The 20,846-nt window shown below is 51.0% G+C and overlaps 1 protein-coding gene across 3 annotated transcripts in view; it reads right to left on the bottom strand.

Moving 5' to 3' along the window:
- Nucleotides 1-20,846, bottom strand: part of LOC116952076 (RNA-binding Raly-like protein) — a 159,229-nt gene that overhangs the window by 6,023 nt on the left and 132,360 nt on the right. For all 3 annotated transcript variants that reach the window (XM_032971110.2, XM_076074067.1, XM_032971111.2), the window contains exons 6-7: nt 8,977-9,152; nt 7,984-8,097 (exon numbers count right to left, since the gene is read on the bottom strand). In XM_032971110.2, coding sequence (XP_032827001.2) covers nt 7,984-8,097; nt 8,977-9,152 — 290 coding nt within the window. The remainder of the gene's footprint in view (nt 1-7,983; nt 8,098-8,976; nt 9,153-20,846) is intronic.

Here is a 20,846-nt window from a genome sequence, read left to right as displayed (position 1 = left end):
CGTCCCAGAGAGTCGGAGGATTTGTGGCGAGTTGCTCTGACAAAGTGTTTTACAAGTACAGCTCCTGGTTACCGATGATCACTCTGGCTACATTCCATTTGATCCGCCACTTGATCTGGCGAAATGCCACCTGCGAACATTTACGAATCTCAGTTTTCTAAGTGTGGGAGAAGTACAGCCACCTCCGGCGTGAATACCTGGTGACATCATGTCAAGCCGCCTTTCGAAAAACAAAAACATAGATGTATAGCTTCCCTGTGTGATGCAGTTCAACGATATTTTTATTTTTCCACGGGCCGAATTGAGAAACAAGGGCTTATCCATTATTCTGATAGCGTGCCAAATGATTGCTTTGTCTCAAGACACAATGCCAGTTGAAGAAATTCAGGGATAATATAACATGATGTATATTTACATGAAAATACATTTGTGCTTGACGTGGGGGTTCTGAATGGATTATTTGTCTCATTAAAATGATTCCGATAGCACACCTGGGGCTAAAAGTGGAGAAAAAAACCGTGGAGAATAGCAAACATTAAAAAAAGCTGCTACATGACCGTGTAATTAGAATAATTTTAGATGCTTAATTGACTAGGCCATTAAGCGGACTGCATTTTGCACGGACGATTAAATTGCCGACTCAAAAAAGGCTTGGATTTACTTTTTTTTTGGTGTTGAGCACTTTGGCAACCGGGAGGAGCTGCTGCATTAGCAGGTAACAAATAATAATAATAAATAAGCAACAGGTAACCATGCAAAATTATTCCCTTCACATTACAGACGAGTGGTTCTCATTACGCTTTGTGGCTGAGGGTTGAAAGAGCGCAAACGCTTTAGCGCCGTGAGCACGTTTTTTTAAAAGACGACCCAAAATGAGCGCAATTTGAGCGTGAAAGTTGCGTCGCCACTCGGGACTCTCCCCGTAGAAGACCGCGCCACACTCATCAAAAGGCTTGCCAAAAACACGGCTGATCAAAAAAAAAAACAACAACCCAGTGCTAAAAGATCCGGCCTTGCAGGACGCGCGCCCCACCCGCCATCGACGACGCCGTCGCACGCGCTACGAGCGTACTGATCGTAACGTTACATGCGCTTTTAATGTGTCCATCTGTGAAGCGCCCTGTGACAATTTCCATTGTGGGCGTCGAGCGTCGAGGGTGGAGCGGCACCCCCATGGCTCACCAGGAGAAGTCGGTGCCGCGAAAAAATCTTGGACTTGACCCGTTTACGTCTGTGTGGTCTAGAGTGTTTGCTCATCACGTGCCTGTTTTTTTTTTGCCGGGTTTCCCGGGTTCCAATCACGCGGCCGATAACGTCTTAATTTATGGAGGCCTGCGGAGCTTGGGCATTTTTTCCGGCGTCGATTCAAAACGCCTGGCTGCCATGCCGCCCGTCTGTGGTTCCTCACGCCTCTGAATGATTCCCTCTGTTCGAGAGCGAGCGAATGGACGCTGTGCACGTTCCAAGTGGAAATCATAACAACAACTATAATTATCTGATGATTCATTGGTGAATCAAAACGATAATAAATGAAATGTCAATAACTTAAAACGACTCGAATGGGGCAGCCCTCGACTGCAAACGCGAAACAAACCTGGGAACTGGGATTGGTAAAGTGCCGTGGTTAGCCTCACCGTGAATTTAGCAGTTTTATTTGAAAAAAAAAATACCACTGAAGGGTCCTCGGATGCGCAAAGGGACAAATTGACACGATGTAATATTTTAAATCTGGCACAGAAATAAAATAATCTATTGGCTCCACCGAACAAAACGAGCGTCAGCATCCAAGGATGTCTCCTGCACCACTCGCCGACTTTCGCTGAAAAGTTTCAAAATTGGCACTTTAAATATTTCACGAAACGAAACAACAAATGCAATTAAAATGTGATTTCAGTGGATACGCAGCACCCTATATATTTTTTTAAATCGTCGAAGTAATGTGGTTTTACGCGTGAGAAGTGTTTTTGTTGCCGCAGTGAAAACTGTCTTTCAGCCGTAGATTTGTTTTTTGTTGCAACGGTGAGAAATGAAGGCGGCAATATCAACAGCTCTCAAAAGCGCGAGTAATAAAAATGTTGGGGGGGGGGGGGGGAAGTCACATCAAATAACGAAATATATTTTTAAAAAAAACACGGTAAAGATAAGAAAATAAAAAATAATAATGAACACCGAAAAGGAGACACTGCGTTGTTCGGCATCTCAAACAGACGTGATAAATAAGAAATAAAAGACGACGATGTCTGTCTCGCTGCCAAAATAAATACAATAAAATGTACTTTGTCCTTCGGCCCACGGGCCCTGCTGGCCCGAGAGTGTTCCAGCGACGTTCATGGGATGGTGACACGGCCCAACCAGCACGCTTGCCCCGTGCCGTTGCAAGCGCGGTGCAGTTCGAGCCCGGTGACCGACCCTGGTTAACCTTTTCCCGTTCAGAGGCGACTGCAGGTTGCGGGTCCCGTTCACCTCTGAATCTCGGGAACCCGCAGGCGGCTCGGCGTTGATTTAACATTTTTTTTAGAGGAGGCGTAGTAGCGCCGTTGTTTTTAAAGACGTTGCTACTCACCGTAGAGAGTCGCAGTGACACGACCGCACTCTATGATAGCTGGCGCCAAGCTGGGCCACACGCCCCTCCCGCTTGGCCTTGTGGGAGCCTCGGTACCGATAAAGTTACGTTATTTTCGTTTTACTTCCTGGTTCGTTTTGACGATATGCACGTACGTCATCGGAACTGAAGGGGAAGAAAAGCTGGCCAACCGAAGCTAAACTCCGTCTGTTGCATAGTGGACGAAAAACAGTACGGTTCATATTTTGCAAAATATTATAAGTCACTCAGAAATGACCGATTTACTCGAAAGATTATTTGATTTGATCTCACGGCGTAGCAATTTCTTAAATCCGCTCAGCCGCCTCCGTCCACCCAAATCAATCAGCAGGTCACGTGAAGTGGAGTACAATGTGGGGGTGTCCTCCCGCTACTTGTAAGGCGTCTCGCCAGCGTGGAAGAGTCGACCAAAGTAACTCCTCTGGAAGGAGGGGGCTCTCTGGAGCACGTCCGAGTGAAGATCCTTCTGCCAGCATGCAATGCAAGCGGGCCACTGCAGGGCTCCACCTTTGCCCACATTTTCCGACCCAGAATGCACAGCAAACCACGCAGGGGCAGCGGTAATGACCGGGACGGCTCTGGAGAATGTTTCCCTTGCCTCATTACTCCGTGGCTGCTTGGGAAATTCCTTTGTGCCTCGATTATAGAAAAAAAATGTTATTAGACTGAGGCTCCATGGTGCTTTGTGCCTAATGGCTCACCGTTTTATTATATTTCATGGGAGCTTATGATAACCGGGAATTCGATCATGCCACACACACATGCACACACGTGTGCGTATTGATATATAACATATATCAAAGGTTCATTGCCGAATTGTATGGCACACCTAGCTGGTGCGTGCGTGTCTATCATTGTGAAGCGGTGGTGTCGCGGTTAGCTCACGCTGCGCTACGAACCCGGCGAGCCGAGTTTGATTCCCACTCATATCCAAGACCAGTGACTGTTATCTGAGCAGGTTCTGGTCCTTCCTTAGGTTGACTCGGCCTCAAATGAGTACCTGGTGCAATGTGTAAACATCGCCACTGGGGAGACAAAGGCGGTCGGGCGTGGTGTTGCCCACCCACCCCGTCGTGTGCTGCGCTGGCCCTCATACGTGCTATTCGCTAACAGCACTTGCCCCAAGAGTCTGTTAAAGCTATACGGGGCATCTTTATCTTTGTCTATCATTGGAAGCAAGGAGTCGTTCGCATTCCATACAGCTGTGGAAAAACATTGCGCTGGGAACGTCTTCCTTGAAAAGCACCAGGGCGAAAAACGTCGGGCGCCATTCGAATAAGCAACACGTGGTCACTGCCCGAAAACGGATGGCAGACAGCTGTCGAGCACAACCACGACAGCCTAGGCAATGGCCCGTTAGGACCGTACATATTTTTGACCTTTCGAGGCATAATCTGCAATTCAATGTATCCGCTGATGTCAACCTATTCATAACGTCAACTGCGGTGAAAATGTACCCCCCCCCCCACCACCACCTTGAAGTATTACAAGCGCGAACTCTCCAACTGAGAGTCAGTCGGTCTCTCTGCCATCCCTTTCCCTCTCTCTCTCTCTCCGTCTCCTCGCACTCGAGAAGGTCGCATCGCTCGAAGTGCCGGGGACCCCCGGCAGCGCCAGCGCAAAACCGGGCAACGCAATCGGAGAGCGGCACGGCTCAAGCACGGCTCAAGCACGGCAAATGCGTCGCGCGGCACGCCAGCGGCGTGCTTTTTGCCCACTCGTCAATGAATCAACGATGTCATACTTTGTACGACACCGGTTCGGGATCGCAATGCAACGTGCGTTCGGAGCATTCGCCTGCTGTGAATTTCCACGCGATGATAATAAAAAAAACTAATTGTTAGAAAAGTCAACAAAAAACGTGGACGTCGTGGCACAACGAAGCACGAACGGGTGGCGTTTTCACACAACACCAGTTTTCTACCCACAACGCCATGCTTTGTTGATAACATCATCATGCCGAGGGATGGGCAGGGGCGGGGGGGGTGTTGCTTCAGGCCGGACAAAGCGCGTTTGTCTGCGCTGATCGTTACACCCCGACGCAAACTGAGCGCGTTCGTGTGTGTGTGTCTGAGAAGGGCGCATTGGAAATCCAATTTCCTGACGATATTGTGTTCGTTTGGACGAAACGATGGGCATTTTTATTTCCCTCTCTTCTCTCTCTCTCTCAGTTCTCTCTCTTTCATCTTCTCTTCCTCTTTCTTCGAATAATAGAAAATATTTTTTCTTTGCGGGGTGTTTAGAATTTCAAATTTGTAATCCATATTCATACATTAAATTAGAATGAACGAACAATTGCATTTATCTATCCAAGGAGAATATAAGCATTATTTACAAACAACAATAACTCGCTATATCTGTCGTATGTTTGTCGTATATATATTAGATGGTTTGGGAAATGGGCCTTCTGCACAATAAGTGCTCTCTTTTAGACAATGGACACTGACGATGGGTCAATGGACACTGATGATGGGTCAATGCCTGAAACGTCGGCCTATTTTATGCTTGCCTGTGCAGCGGTGGTATTAGCGAGGAAAGTGGCGAGTTGATTTTTTTTTAATTCGTGCTTGTGGCCCACTGCCAAAGGCAGTCCCTTCATTTGTTAATTTTTGTTTCTATATTAAATTGTATTTATTAATTCCGAAATTCCAGAATTAACGTTACAATCTCACACTCCGGCACATGCCTCTTGCGCATGCAGGAGGCTGACAGAGGTCAGTTTTACAACAACAACAACAAGCTACACCAAGGTAAATCAACAAGGGCAGGCCACTCCGGCAGAACACACCATTGCATACATATTTAAAAAAAACAAATTTGGCTCCTATTGATTTCAGCACAAAATGCCACAGATGTCATTGGTGGGAATAAACATCGCGATTTCTGTCCACAGTCATACGATCCTAATCCTTTACGGTTTAAAAAATGTATATTGAAAAAAAAAATTCCCCTTCAGGTGTGACTATGGCCGATGTGGGGGCAGGCGATCGTGCCGGGGAGAGGCGCGTCTTGATGTTGTTGTTGTTGTTGGGGCGAAAGAAAAATGACCAAATGGGCAAGCCGGCCGTGTCCATTTTTCTAACGGTGGGGGGGGCGGAGGAGGTGTCAAAAATGAAAAAAAATCATCATTAAGAAATGAAATCGATGAAATGACAGCCGTTTAATCAGCGTCGCCCGAGGGCCTCGTGTTTCCCCCGTAAAAGATTGACAGAAAATTTAAAGGGGTCGCTTGAACCTCTCGCAATGAACTGCGAAATGGTAAAAAAAAAAAACAAACAAAGACACCCGTGTAGCCTGTAACAAACTGTAGGGGCAAGTGCTGTTAGCGAGCAGCGCCTACGAAGGCCGGGACGGCACACGAGGGGGCCGAATGGCCAGCAACAACGCCCGGCCGCCTTTGTCTCCCTCGTGGCGATGCTTACTACACACCGCACCGGGTACTAACTTGAGGCTGAGTCGACCTATGGGGAGGCCCAGGACCGGTTCAGATAATCGTCGCTGGTGTTGGCCTTGAGCAGGAATCAAAGTCGGCGTCGCTGGGTTCGTACCGTAGCGTCAATAACCGCTACCGCTCCAAGCGCTCGCCTCTACGCTACCGGTTAGCAAAAAAACACACGCGCACATGCACGCAGGCACGCGCACGCCACCTTCAACAGAACACAAAACCACCAGGAGGCCTTTCAATTTAAATATGCTTTCACAATGAATGTTCTTCTTTGCGAGCGAACTCTTTTCGTTTCGTCTCCTGGCAAAGGTGGTTGACGACCGAAAAAAGGCGGCAGTGTCATGTCGCAATTCAATCCAACGGAGAGAGACGAAGATTGAAAGCGTTTCCAAACATGGGGCAGTGATTTAGATTTTCTTTCACTTGCGTACACTGGCTTCAACCCCAAGTCTCCTGTAAACAAAACGAAAAAAAGATGATTACGATTTCTATGGGCTCTTTTAATGTATCCTCATCATGTGCCATGATCAATCCACTGCTGGACGAGGCCCTCCCAAGATTGCCGCGACGCGGCGATCTACCGAGCAAACCTCACGTTGTCTGATTTCGCTGCTCCTTAAATTGTGTAGCTCAAAATAAAATATGAATTAAAATATATATAGCATATGTTTAATGGCAGTCAACCTACAGTGCGAATAGACCAGTGGCCACGGGAGGTAATGACAGGGGAGTCAGCTTGCACTACGAAGGGACTGGTGGCTACGGGAATGATCGTGAATAGGAGCGTGGCCAGGGGACGGAAGAGGACGTTGGAGTCTGCCGGTGGAGCGAGCGTCTAGAACCAGCGAGAAGGTTCGGGAAGGGGGGCGTGGCCTCGCACCGTATATAAGGGAGATGCGCGGGAGACTCTGGGATGTTGCAGTGGGGGTCTCCGCCGGTTCGAGTGCGAGCACGTGGCTCCTCAACAAAAGCAAGCATCTCAAGACAACTGCGTCCAAGTCGTCATCACACTTGTATTTGCTAATTCACCGTCGGATAAAGGTCTCTCACGCTGTGTGGCTCCAATTGTTGCTCCATACTCTCACCAATGCTCGGTGGTGACGGCTACGCACGCCTGTAAATCCAGCGCTGTGGAGGACGAGGGTTGGTGGGCCGCACAAAACGTTGCGAAACTCCCTTCCCGTTGGGCACCAAGGAGGTGTCCGTACTCTGGCTCGCCAGGAGAAGGCGGTACGTGCGGCGAAGTGAGGACTAGTATCATCAAGTCCCTTCTCTATTGGGATCGCGTGATTCCCCCTCACATGCGTTGGTTTAATCGGGACTGTTGCGGTTTCCTCCCACGTGTGTGATTGGCTCAAAACATCTTAATGTGTAGAGGACCGTAGAGCTTGGGCAGTTTTTGTCGGCGTTGACTCGCCTCCTGGCCGCTGCCTTCGCGCTCGTCTGCGGTTTCTCAGCGATTGTGAGAAGCAAATTGTATGAACGGTTACGCTTTATATTTACATATATATTAAAAAAAAACTAAACATGATGTAGGGATGCCAATTTCACATCTGCTTCGAATAACTTCCATCCTGCTCACGTGATATGCCTTTGTGCCACGCGATTCCACCTTTGGCGGTAAAGCGCGGAAGTGACGTCGCGTTGTGATGTCAATATTTCTGGGACAATCAGACATTTCGTAACGAGGCCAGATTTTCGGATTCATCCGTAAATGGGGGAGGTGGGAGGGGGTGCACATCAACATAACATCAGCATCCCATTTTCATCGACGATAAAATCCAATCCTCGCACACGCAATCCGATGCATGCACGGCGAACACGAGGACCGATTGCCCGCGGCGAATTCGAAACGTCCTTTTTTGTTGTTGTTTCTGTTTGCCTCGTTTATCACGAGTTTTTTTGCGAGGCGTCTGCCACGCGCGAACAAACCCACCGTTCTGAGGTCTCTGCTGCTTCTCGATCTTCTCCAAATTCTCCAGGAGCGAATCGATGCGGAACTTCACCTGCCGCAGCTCCCCCTTGATGGCCTGCAGGCTCAGGGCCCGCACTGCCAGAGGCACGCGACAGAGGGAGAGAGAGATAGAGAGAAGGGGCAGGGACGCCACGGCAGGGATTACCCGGGCACCACTTCCACCGACGGCGAGGCGCGGCGCACTCTCGGGATGGGTGGTTTCCCCACCGGGATATTTGCCGGTTCGAGCCGTGGAATTAAAAAAAAACGTGATGCGCCAGGCCTCACAAGACATCGGAATCTGGCACAGGGGCTGGACAGATTGGAGCGCTCGTTTGCGTGTGACGCCAGCGGCACGGCCCCGGGCTTCTGCGGTGGAAAGAGACAAGCCCAGCACGCCTCTTTTCGACACGTGTTGGGCTTGCTTGGCTCGAGCGGCGCGTCAGTAAACAAAGAGGTACAAATTCACACTGCCACCCACCACTCAGCCGCTTGCCCTCCGTTAGGTTTGGCTTCCTGGAAAGTGAGCAGGACCAGGCCTGGTATGCAGGAGATCGTGGGTTCAATCCCGACCCTGACACCTGCTGTATATTTGGGAGTTTCGATGTCTCTCTTACCGTGTGGTCGCGTGGAATTTTCTCCGTGCCCACCGGTTTTCCCCTCCACATTAAGATTCAACGTGCGCTTAGAATATGTGTCTGTTATACATTTCCACGCGATAAGCCACTCCGTTGAGCTATCGTATGTGATAGCCAGGTAGCGTCTGAAGAAGAGCTATATAAGCAGCTCAGTGGGGCCTTACCCGGTAAAATAAAAAAAATAGTTTTACAGATCGGTTGACCGACCGACTGATCGCCTGACCGGCCAAGCAGCTGCTGCATCGACAAAGAGAGAAAGAAAAACAGCGCTTGCTGCTGGGGGTCAGGGGGGTGGGGGTTGCGAGGGGGGGCGGTGGGGGGAGGGGGGGGGGCTCACGTTTGGGCGCGGGGGCCGCGGTGCCAGTGATGGTGGAGCGTGGGCCGCCCTTCATGGGGAAGCCCCCCTTGCCCCGGCGCGGCGGAGCCGGCGCCGAGATGCGGGGCCGCTTGGCCGGCAGCAGGGCCAGCGGCGGCAGTGGCGGTGGCGGCGCCCGCACGGGGAACTCGTAGAGCCTGGTGGGGCGGCGAACGGACGCAGCGGCTTGAACAACGGCGGCGGCGACCGTCAAACCCGGCGAGAGCTTACCGAGCGAGCCGAATGCAGCACGGGTTGATAAAAAAAAATGTAAGCAACATTTTAAAATTTATTTTACCAGGTAATGCACCTGCTGAGCTGTGGACTGTAGCTCTCTTTCAGAAGCGACCTGGCCACATATGATAGCTCAGAGAAGTGCCTCATCACGCGGACATTTACGGCAGGCAAATGCTCCAAACGCGTGATGCTGATTCTAAATGTGGAGGGGAAAACCGGAGGACATGCAGCGAAATCCACGCGACCACGGGGGAGAGAGAAACGCAAACTCCAAATATACAGCAGGCGTCAGGGTTGGGATCGAGCCCACGGCCTCCTGTATACCGAGCGAGATTGTGAACATCTCCTAGCTACCGTGGCGCTTAATAGCAGCCTCCAGCGCAGTGACGTCGCACGTGGCCGGTACGAAGCCCTTGTGGTAGAGGCGCAGCCCCGCAAGCTGCCTGCTTACGTCACCCGCTGGCGGAACGGACTCCACGACGAGAGGAAACTCAAGAGAGAGAGGAGAGCCCTTCTAAAATGCGCATCGGAAGACGTTTTGAATGGAGGTGTGAGTACCCATACTTTCCCCCAACACGTGTGACGACGAACTGTGGTGCACCCATTTATTCAGATGCGAGGTGGGGGGGGGGGGCGGGGAGGTTATCCGATGCAGTGTGAGCAAAGCAATTGCAGGGTTGCACCTTTAACCTCATCCAATTACCATAGCCAACACCAACAGGCAGATTGTGCATCTTAGGAATGGCGGTAACCGCATATACGTGGCACACACCACGTGCATAAGACACTCTTGAGTTAATGAATGCCGTTAAATTATATCAAGAATGTATTTATAATCTTAAAAAATATATAAATGAATTGGTAAAGGTTGTGTGTTTTTGGTGTGAACACACTGACAGATTTAAAATAACCCCTTTTCAATTATTAAAAAAAAAATCTTAATTAAAATTAGTTGCGTTTTTGATGATGAAACAATTTCTGGAATCTACGACACCTTGAGACGACTTGTGAAACACGTTATGTAAGTGTGAATTGTATTCCCGGGATTATTAGTATTATTATTTGTAAACTGCGAATTAAAAAAATGCAGTCGGCAACCGTGCACTGTCACCATGAACGAGAACACAACACTGCATGTGGCCTTATAAGAAAAAAATAACAACGTTTCGGGCGATGGCCCTTCTTAGACAATGTCTTTCATAGAATTATTTGCGACGTGATCATTTATTTGGCAACATACGAAATCATCAAGGGGCATTAAACGTGGTCAATCATGCATTGACCCTTCTTAGACAATATTTCTCGTAAACGTATTTGCTATATCCTCAATAACTTGGCAACATAGGAAATCATCAGGGGGTAGTAAGACACGTTCAATCATCAAACACTTTAGTTTGGGTTGCCGAGATGTTATCTCCCTAGCCTGCGAGGCAGCCTTAACAGACTGTTGGGGCGAGTGCTGTTAGCGAACACCGATTAAATGCCGGCACGGCACACGAGGGGGTGGGTGGCCAACACCACGCCAGGCCGCCTTTGTCTTCCCAGTGTCGATGTTTACACACCGCACCAGGTAGTAAGTTGAGGCTGAGTTGACCCAGGGGAGGGCCAGGACCGGTTCATATAATCGTCACTGGTGTTGGTCGTGAGCGGGAATCGAACCCGGGTCGCCAGGTTCGTAGCGCAGCGAGCTAACCACTACAATACCGCTCCCCATGTACACCCCACGTACACACACCCCACGTACACACACACCCCACGTATACACACATCCCACGTACATACACACCACACGTACACACACACCACGTACACATACACACACCCCACGTACACACACCTCACGTACATACACACCACGTACACATACACACACCCCACGTACACACACCTCACGTACATACACCTCACGTACACACACACCCCATATACATACGCACACACACCCCACGTGCACACACACACCCCACGTACATATACACACACACCCCACGTACACACACACACATACACAACCCACGTACACACACACCCCACGTACATACACAACAACAACCGCCATTCGCCACTAAGTGGCGGTGACGTCACCACGATGCTTGTGCCAGGCCATGTGCACCTTGAGGCCACGTGAAGTGTCGAACGTCCGCTGGCAGGTCACGGGGCAGACCCAGGTGCCACGGGTCGACTGACTGAGATGACCACCTGTGCCCCCTACTGTGCCAACCTGCTATGCTTTAGCCACCCGGCGCTCCGCTCGTTGTTGTGAGCGTCGCTCCTCCGCCCTCCGTTGTTGTTGGAGGGCGACTGCCTTCAACTGCCCAAGCGTCCTTCACGAGCCTCCTCCACAGAGGCCGATATTGACACCGCTGGTACCGGTCATCGGCAAGTCCACTCAGCTCCACGTCATCCTGTACCACATCACTCCATCTCTTCTCTAGCCCGTGCCGCGCCCGTTTAGCCCCCTTGATCCGGCCGAACAAAAGCTGTTTCGCCATGCGGTGGCTGGGCATGCGGGCTACATGACCCAGCAAACGCAGCCTTGCCTGCCGGAGGAGCTCACCATCTCCATCTCTTCTCTAGCCCGTGCCGCGCCCGTTTAGCCCCCTCGATCCGGCCGAACAAAAGCTGTTTCGGCATGCGGTGGCTGGGCATGCGGGCTAAATGACCCAGCCAACGCAGCTTTGCCTGCCGGAGGAGCTCACTGATGGGACCTTGCCCAGATCTTTTAAGGATTTGTGAGCTCCTCACACAATCCAGCCTGGTTAAACGCAGGATGGATCGCTGGCAGGCTAGCCCAAATGTTTCTAACCGGCGAAGATGTTCCATTAAGGGGGTCCACGTTTCGCAAGCGTAGAGAAGGGAGGGAATGACCGTGGCCGAGAAGACCTGAAGATTAGTGCGGAGCGACAGACCAGGTAGCTTCCACACAGCGTTATGCAACTGATTAAAATATATTGCCGCTCGACTGATTCGGAGTGAGACCTCTGCTGTTAAACTGGAGCCGGTCATAAGCACACTGCCCAGGTATGGGAAACTCTCCACTCTCTCCACAACTGCCCCATCACCGATTGGGAGTTGTGGGGGTGGAGTGTCCGATGGTACAAAATACCCAGGCAGGTGCTTAGTTTTTGGTGGGGCTGTTGGTAAGGCCCCATCTCTTAGTGGCACGCTCCAGTCACGTACACACACACACACAACCCACGTACACACACACCCCACGTACATACACATAGACGCGCTGCGTGCAAACACCGCGGAGGGCCGAGCCGCCCCTAATTTAAATGTAAATCTCCGCTCGCCTTCTTCGCGTGTCGAGCGAACCAAACAAAACGGAGGGAGCGCGCGCGCCTTCCCGAACAATGGGAAACCCGGACCGCGAGCAAAACCGCGCGACTCACCGCCGCCGTAGTGAAACGCAAATTATTTCTTACAATTGTGTACCGCGGGGGGCAAGAGAGTCCCAGAAAAAAATATAAACAAGGAGGAAAGAAGGTGCGTGGGTTGTTGTTGTGGCTGTGATGGTGGTGGTGGTGGTGATGAGGATGTGGAGCTGGGTGGACCAGCGGTGTTAAGGTCGGCCTCTGTGGAGGAGGAGGCTCGTGAAGGACGCTGCTGGGCAGTCGGGAGGCAGTCGCCCTCCAGCAATAGCGGAGCCACGCTCACAACAACGATCGAAGCACCGGGCGGCTAAAACAGTGCAAGTTTGGCACAGTTGGGGGCACAGGTGGTGCATCTGCCAGTGATCTCCGTTATCCCGTGGAAGCTGGATCTGTCCTGTGACTTGCAAGCAGCAAATCATCAACACTTCACGTGGCCCCAAAGTGCTCCTCGCCTTGCCAAAGCGCCGTGGTGGCGTCACCGCCACTAAGTGGCTGTTGTTGCTGCTGTTGCTGCTGCTGTTGATAGGGATGCAGTGGTGGAGGCTGACTTAGCTGGCTGTCCCCGGGAACCACTCTCCTGCCAGTCCGGTGAACTTGTAGCATCTTACCCGCGCCAGGTGTGCCAATTAGCGCCAGGACTCTACGGCTCGCCAATTAACCACCTCTGTTCGCCGCACCTGGCGAGTGGGCTTACGTAGCCCCCCCCCCCCGTCATCCTATCTGCACAGAGTCCGCCTCCACGACCACCCGCGTGCATGGTCGTGGATGGTGGGGGGCGATCTGCGCTGCTACGTTTGTCGATCTGGGGCGCCGCGGCGGCGATGTGTTAACAACCTCGCCTGGCGTGCAGGAAGTCGTGGGTCCGATCCAGACCCTGACGCCTGCTGCTGTATATTTGGTTGTTTGCGTGTCTCTCTATCATCATCATCACGGTGGCTACGAGATGTTAACGACCTCGCCTGGTATGCAGGAAGTCGTGGGTCCGATCCCGACCCTGACGCCTGCTGTATATTTGGTTGTTTGCGTGTCTCTCTATCATCATCACGGTGGCTAGGAGATGTTAACGACCTCGCCTGGCATGCAGGAAGTCGTGGGTCCGATCCCGACCCTGACGCCTGCTGCTGTATATTTGGTTGTTTGCGTGTCTCTCTATCATCATCACGGTGGCTAGGAGATGCTAACAACCTCGCCTGGCGTGCAGGAAGTCGTGGGTCCGATCCCGACCCTGACGCCTGCTGCTGTATATTTGGTTGTTTGCGTGTCTCTCTATCATCACGGTGGCTAGGAGATGTTAACGACCTCGCCTGGCATGCAGGAAGTCGTGGGTCCGATCCCGACCCTGATGCCTGCTGCTGTATATTTGGTTGTTTGCGTGTCTCTCTATCATCATCACGGTGGCTAGGAGATGTTAACGACCTCGCCTGGCATGCAGGAAGTCGTGGGTCCGATCCCGATCCTGACGTCTGCTGTATATTTGGTTGTTTGCGTGTCTCTCTATCATCATCACGGTGGCTAGGAGATGTTAACAACCTCGCCTGGCATGCAGGAAGTCGTGGGTCCGATCCCGACCCTGACGCCTGCTGTATATTTGGTTGTTTGTGTGTCTCTCTATCATCATCACGGTGGCTAGGAGATGTTAACGACCTCTCCTGGTGTGCAGGAGGTCTAGGGTTCGATCCCGATCCTGACGCCTGCTGCTGTATATTTGGAGTTTGCGTGTCTCTCTCTCTCTCTCCCCGTGGTCGCGTGGATTTTTCTCCGGGTCCTCCAGTCTTTCCCCTCCACATCTAGAATCAACGTGAGTTCATAGTATGTGGCTGCTATAAATGTCCACGTGATGATTACGCCACTTTGTTGAGCTATCATTTGTAATAGCCAGGTCGCTTCTGAACAAGAGAAAACACAGCTTAGTGGGGCTTACCTGGTAAAATAAAAAAAATTGTGAATAGTTAATGTACCTTTTGAATCACATGCGTCGTTGAGCAGTACGGCTGCTTGCTGTGCCTGTGCGAACAGAGTTGTGATTCTCTTACTGCCGTACAGTCATTCGCTTGTCACTCCTGTATCGCCACTACTTACCGTGGTTATTGTTCTGATCGACGTTGTGCCTCGATGCCTCCGCCCCATGTCACGTGTTTGTTCCACTAAAACCGACTCTTTCGCACACTCACCCGTCCTGTGTTCAACCACCGCTCTGCAGAACCCAGCAACTTCAGTGCCATTTTGCTCGCTTCACACTTGCCCCGCTCACGTGCCTCGAGTCCCAATAGCTTTGCTCAGCTAGACAAACGTGCTCGTTCGCTTTGGAACTTTCCTCCCATTAGCCTCACGTCAACATTCTCCCGTAACCTGGCTCAGTTCAATGCGCGCGCGAGCTTTAATCTGCCGTACGATAATAATCATTGCTCTGCATCATTGGCTACGTCGCGTTTGTTGACCTTTGACACCCGTGCTCGCACCTCCGATTAGCGCAGGTGGCTACGTACGGTGTGAAAGAAGTTCAACATACGTATACGTACAAACATTTGTGCTAATAAAGCGAAAAAACGGCACCCTTGAGAAGGCTAAAGCAACGTTTGCGGCACTCAACATCTTGAGCGCTCCGATTTGGTGTTCGGTTCGTGTCGTAGTAGCGCGTGTTATCTGGCGCGACGTCTGACGTTTCGCTCCACATTATGGAAGCCTCCTCAGGAACCAAATTCAGCTATTTGTTCCGAATTATGCGCCCGAAAAAGCTCACCGGCACGTGGAGCGAAACGTCGGTCGTCGTGCCGGGGAGCACACGCACGGTTCAACCTTAGAACGCACCGCAAGGATTGAACCGTTCTGTTCCTAGAACCCGCCGCAATCATTGAACCGTTCTGTTCCTAGAACCCACCGCAAGCACTGAACCGTTCTGTTCCTAGAACGCACCGCAAGCACTGAACCGTTCTGTTCCTAGAACCCACCGCAAGCACTGAACCGTTCTGTTCCTAGAACCCGCCGCAATCATTGTATCGTTCTGCTCCGCGAAGGTGCCCAGCATTTCGCTGCACGCGCTGTGAGCTTTTTACCCTTTCACAAAATCAGATAGCTTCCTTCCGATTCTTTCCCTGAAGAAGCTGCCGTCACGTGGAGCCAAACGTCGAACTTCGTGCCGAACAACTTCTACGCTACTGCACGACCAGACAGCGCATCGGAGCGCTGTGCTTGCAGGGCAGCACCACCGCGGGAACATTCTGCGGCTTGACGCAGTCTCATGTACATGGTGATCCCGCGTACCCGGATGGCCTCGACGCCCTCTCGGCCATTAAACACGCGGCACTCCTTCCAAGAGAGGCGATGCTCGCGTCTACGAGGCTGCCCGGCTTTCAATGTACGAGCAGCACGCCGGGTTCACGCCGGGTTAAGTGCGCATCCCAGCGCTTTGCGCAGGTGAAAGCCGGGATAGAGTGCATGGGGGTCTGGGCGAGGTGGGGGGGGGGGGGGTATCCGTGTGGGGGGTATCGGGGTTGGGGGGGGGGTAAGAGCTGATTGCGAGCGAGCGAGATTTGCAAAATCCATCATCACGTGAACTCCGGTGGTCATCCACGACGCAGCAGCAGCGGCTTTTGGCTCAGCCATCGAACAAAGGCGGTGGTCACCGCATCGAGCGCCGCTTTCAGACGCGCTTCCGCGGCCACCTGGAACGCTCTTCCTTCCGATGTCATGAAACCACTGGAGCCGTGAACTTTGAAATCATCATCCATATTGATGAACTAATGTCTTTAAAACTACTTTTTGTATTTCGTTTGTTGTCCATCCCTCGCACCTCCGATTAGCGTGGTTGGCCACGTACAATGCGAAAGAAATTCAACGTACACGCAGTACAACTGCGTGTGGAAGGACCCTTCATCATGGGTCGTAGACGCTACGTACATCGTGATCATTGTTCGCCCTTTCGCTCATCGACCGTTGTCAATGCACTGCTGCGTTAAGGCTTCCCCCCATGCTGCGTTACGGGGCCGTTGTTGGACCATACTTCACCACGGTGGTCGGTGGGATTTTGCAACAAACCAGAGAGGGTCACATGCCCGCCACGTCTGGCAAGTAGCTAGAATTGAAACTCTTTGGTTCTATTCGGTAAAGTCACATAAAAAACAACAAAAAATAAAAAAAAATCACGACGTTTCGGCCACAACACAAGTGGCCTTCATCAGGTGAAGGGACCAGAATGTCTAGAGGACAGCGCTGGAGTGAACAGAGCGCCTTGACAAAGGAATTAGCATAAAAATTAGCATTTAATTGGCAGACTCAGCATGATGAACGATGTAGATGGGGGGGGGGGGGGGAGCATCTGCAGACCGGCGAGGGGGGGAGGTGGAAGTTTACATATTGTTGGTGTGAAAAGAGAATTTAAGCAGCTGCGAAAGTTTGGGATACCACTACTTGAAAAAATATACTGTACCATTGAAAATTAGTTTAATGTTTGGTTTGATTCAGAACATCTTTCCAATGGTTTCTAGAACTGATTCAAGCGAGTCTGAACTCTGCTGCTGCTGCTGACGATGATGATGACGAGGATGAGACACTACATCAAAACCGATACAGAGTTTGCTTGTACTGAACAAATTATGGAAATTATCAACCACCGTAAGAAAGGCTTTGTGGCTGGCGGGATGTGTAGTGTTGATGTGCGCTGGAGTATTTACACGTGACTTTACCGAAAGTCACGTAGAAGGGAAACAATAAAATAATGAAATTATAAAACAATACAATTCTCACGGCGTTTCGACTGCAACACAAGCAATCATCATCAGGTGTGAAAACCACAGCAAGAAAAATAGAAAAAAGTGGCGTTTTTTTCTTAACGTTAGCACCACGGAGAGCGATTTGGCAGTTATTCAGATGGACGAGTCCATCTATGTTCGGGAAAGAGGAGGGGGGAGACGAAGAGAATGGAATGCGGTCTGAAAGCCACTGTAAGCGTGAACAATCAATTAAGACCCGAATGATTGCTAAGCCAGAATCCATCGTCTCGGTTGAAATTGTCTCTGTGTTTGTATATGTGGATAGCCTCATGAACGAATCTCTCATGGTAGCCAGATGGCTTGCAGAGAACCTCTGTCTTGGAGAAGTCAATGTCATGTGAGCCCACTGAATTATAAGAGTGATCTGCCACGGCCGAGGTGTTGGTCCTACCGTGTTTTAGGTCTGCTTTGTGTTCGCGGATGCGGTCCGAGACATGTCGTTTGGTTTCTCCAATGTTACTACTACCACAAAGGCAACTTAGTTTGTAGACGCCAGGGTACTGTATGTCCAGAATCACATCTTTTACAGATGGAACCAGATCACGAATTTTATGTAATGTGTTGAATCGGACCTGGATCTTGTGTTTATTCAAGATTTTGGAGATCTTTTTTGTGATCCCGCAATGTAGGGTAAAGTGATGGTTTTGAATGGCTCCTCAAGAGGGTCCTTCTTCATGGTTGGAGTGATAGCTTTGCGGATTGTGTAGTCGGAGTAACCATTAGCCTTGAGAGCTTGGTGTACGTGCTTGAGTTCACTGGCAATGTGTTCCTGGTCGGAGATGCATTGGGCTCTATGGTGCAGAGTCTTGATGAGGGAATTCTTCTGGGATGGGTGGTGGTGGGAATCCGGTTTCAGGTAAGCATCTATATGGGTCGCTTTTCTGTAGACAGTGACTCATTGAACCATCAGGTCTCGTTTTTATTAGGACATCTCCTTCCCCCCTCTCACCATGATGAGTCTGTACCATTTCCTAACTCAACAGGTGGCAACCCCAATTGGCCGCGGTGGCTAGGAGATGTTTACTACCTCGCTCGGTATACAGGAGGTCGTGGGTGCGATCCTGACCCTGACGCAAGCTGTATATTTGGAATTTGCGTGTATCACTCTCTCCCGGTGGGCCCGTGGATTTTTCTCCGGGTCCGCCAGTTTTTTCCTCCACATTTAGAATCAACATCACGTGTTTAGAGTGTTTGGCTGATGCTATACATTTCCACCTGATGCACCACTTAGTTGAGCTATACTTTGTGATAGCCAGGTCGCTTATGAAAAAAAAGAGGTGAATAGCTCAGTGGGGCCTCACCCGGTAAAATGAAATAAAATAGTTTTTCGTTTAATAGTTTATAGTTTACAGCTCCCCGCAGCTTGGGTTTGATAGTTGGCATCGGCATTGAGGAGGTGGGAGGGGGAGCAGGTGGGAGGAAGGGAGGGCAGTGATGCATGGTGAAGAGAGAGAAATATCTTTCGTTAATTGTGCTACCAAATACGTCGTCGGCTAAATTTGGATTTAAAGCTTTCATGACTGCAGGGATTCATATTCTTGGTTCTTTCGGTAAAGTCGTCGGCTGTAAACGTGCGCGCAGACACATCTCCCATTCTCCGCGTGCGTGCGCCATCGTCCACGCCGCAATATTTGGCGGCAGCACGGTTGGCACGACGCGGTGGTAACAACTCGCGCCTCACGGCGAAAAAGCGACTGGGTTTGATTCCAGACCAGGGGCGCCTTTCCACGTGGTGCTTTTTTTCTTCTTCACATTATCTTATATAATAGTGCTTTTGTCAAAGCGTTCGTTTCTCCATTCGTTATTCCGTCCGCTTGTCCTGGTGAGCGTCGCAGTGGCAGCCTGTTGAGTAAGACGGTTCAGACCTCCCTTTCCCTTGAGACAGACTCCAGCACTACACTATTATACACTACACTACACTATACACTACACTACTATACACTACTATACACAGATTCTAGCTCTTCCTGGAGAATTCCCAGGCATTCCCAGGCCACCCGAGCGACACATTCCCACCGCCAGCAGCGTGTCCTGGGCCGGCCCCGGGGTCTTCGCCCAGTGGGACGTTGCTGCTGCCCGGTAGAGTTCCAGGGGGGGTCTACTGGGCGGGCATCCTTTACCAGGTGCCCGAGCCACCTCAACCGGCCCCTCTCGATCCGGAGGAGCAACAGAAGCTCGACTCTGAGGCTCTCTCGGTTTACCGAGCTCCTCACCCGGTCACGGAGAGTGGTGAGCCCGGCAACCCTGCGGAGAAACCTCATTTCGGCACTTTGTACCCGCGATCTTATCCTTTCGGTCATTTCCCAAAGACGACCATCATAGGTGAGGGTGGGATTGTAGGTCGACCTGTAAACCACGAGCTTTGTTTGAGAACTCAGCTCCCGCTTCACTACCACGGAACGGCGCAGTGCCCTTAACACTGCAGATGCCGCACTGATCCGCCGGCCAATCTCCCACTCCCACTGACCGTCACTCGCGAAAGAGACCCCGAGGTACTTAGACTCCTCTACTAAGGGCCGCTGTTCCCCCCTCACCTGGAGAGAACGATCCACCGTCTCCCGGGAGTGAACCGTGACCTCAGATTTGGAGGTGCTGATCCTCATCCAGGCCACTTCACAAAGAGGACAACGTCGTCTGCAAAAAGCAGCGAAGCCACTTCCATGCCTATGTACTGGATACTGTACATACTTCGGGTGCACTTTTATATCCTTTCCATGAAAATCACAAAGTGGAGTGGAGAGAAGACGCACCCCTGGTGGAGTCCAACACCCACGGTGAACGACTTTGATGTAACACCAGAATACGAACATAGCTCTCACTCCGGGAATAAGGGGACCGGATAGTGCACAAGACTGGCACCTGTACATCATACTTTTACAGTACCTCCCACAAGACATTGCAGGGAACACAGTCATATGCTTTTTCCAAGTCTACAATGCAGAGAGACTGGAGAAGCGTACTCCCATGACCCGTCAAATATCTGAGAGGCAAAAGAGCTGGTCCATTGTTCCACGACCATGATGGAATCAACATTGTTCCTCCTGAATATGAGGCTCAACTACCAGGCGGAGCTTCCTCTCCAGTACTCTGGCATAAGCTTTATTTGGGAAACTGAGGAGTGTGATTCCTGTGTAGTTGGAGCACACCCGCTGGTCCCCTTTTTTAAAAATGTGTTCACCAGTGGGTCCTAGGGTTGCCGCTATGACAGGCACCAACTGCTTTCAGGCCACAGCTTTTTGCAGCTGCATCCACAATCGAAACCCTGAACATCGTCCACTCGGACTCAATGGCCACGACCTCCCCTGACGTGCAGGAGAAGTTTCCCCGGAGGTGGAAGTTGAAATCTTTCTACACTGGGTCTTCTGCCAGATGTTCAAAGAAAACCCGCACTCTCCGTTTGGGCCTTCCACGTCCATCTGGTCGGTGCCCCAAGCGTCAGATCCAACTTACCACCATGATGATCAGTTGA

Source organism: Petromyzon marinus, chromosome 45 (assembly GCF_048934315.1).
Source record: "Petromyzon marinus isolate PM22_M1 ecotype Great Lakes invasive population chromosome 45, UKy_Petmar_22M1.pri1.0, whole genome shotgun sequence".
NCBI lineage: Eukaryota > Metazoa > Chordata > Hyperoartia > Petromyzontiformes > Petromyzontidae > Petromyzon > Petromyzon marinus.
Note: the sequence above shows the minus strand (reverse complement) of the source record. Positions and strands in the feature narration are given on the sequence as shown.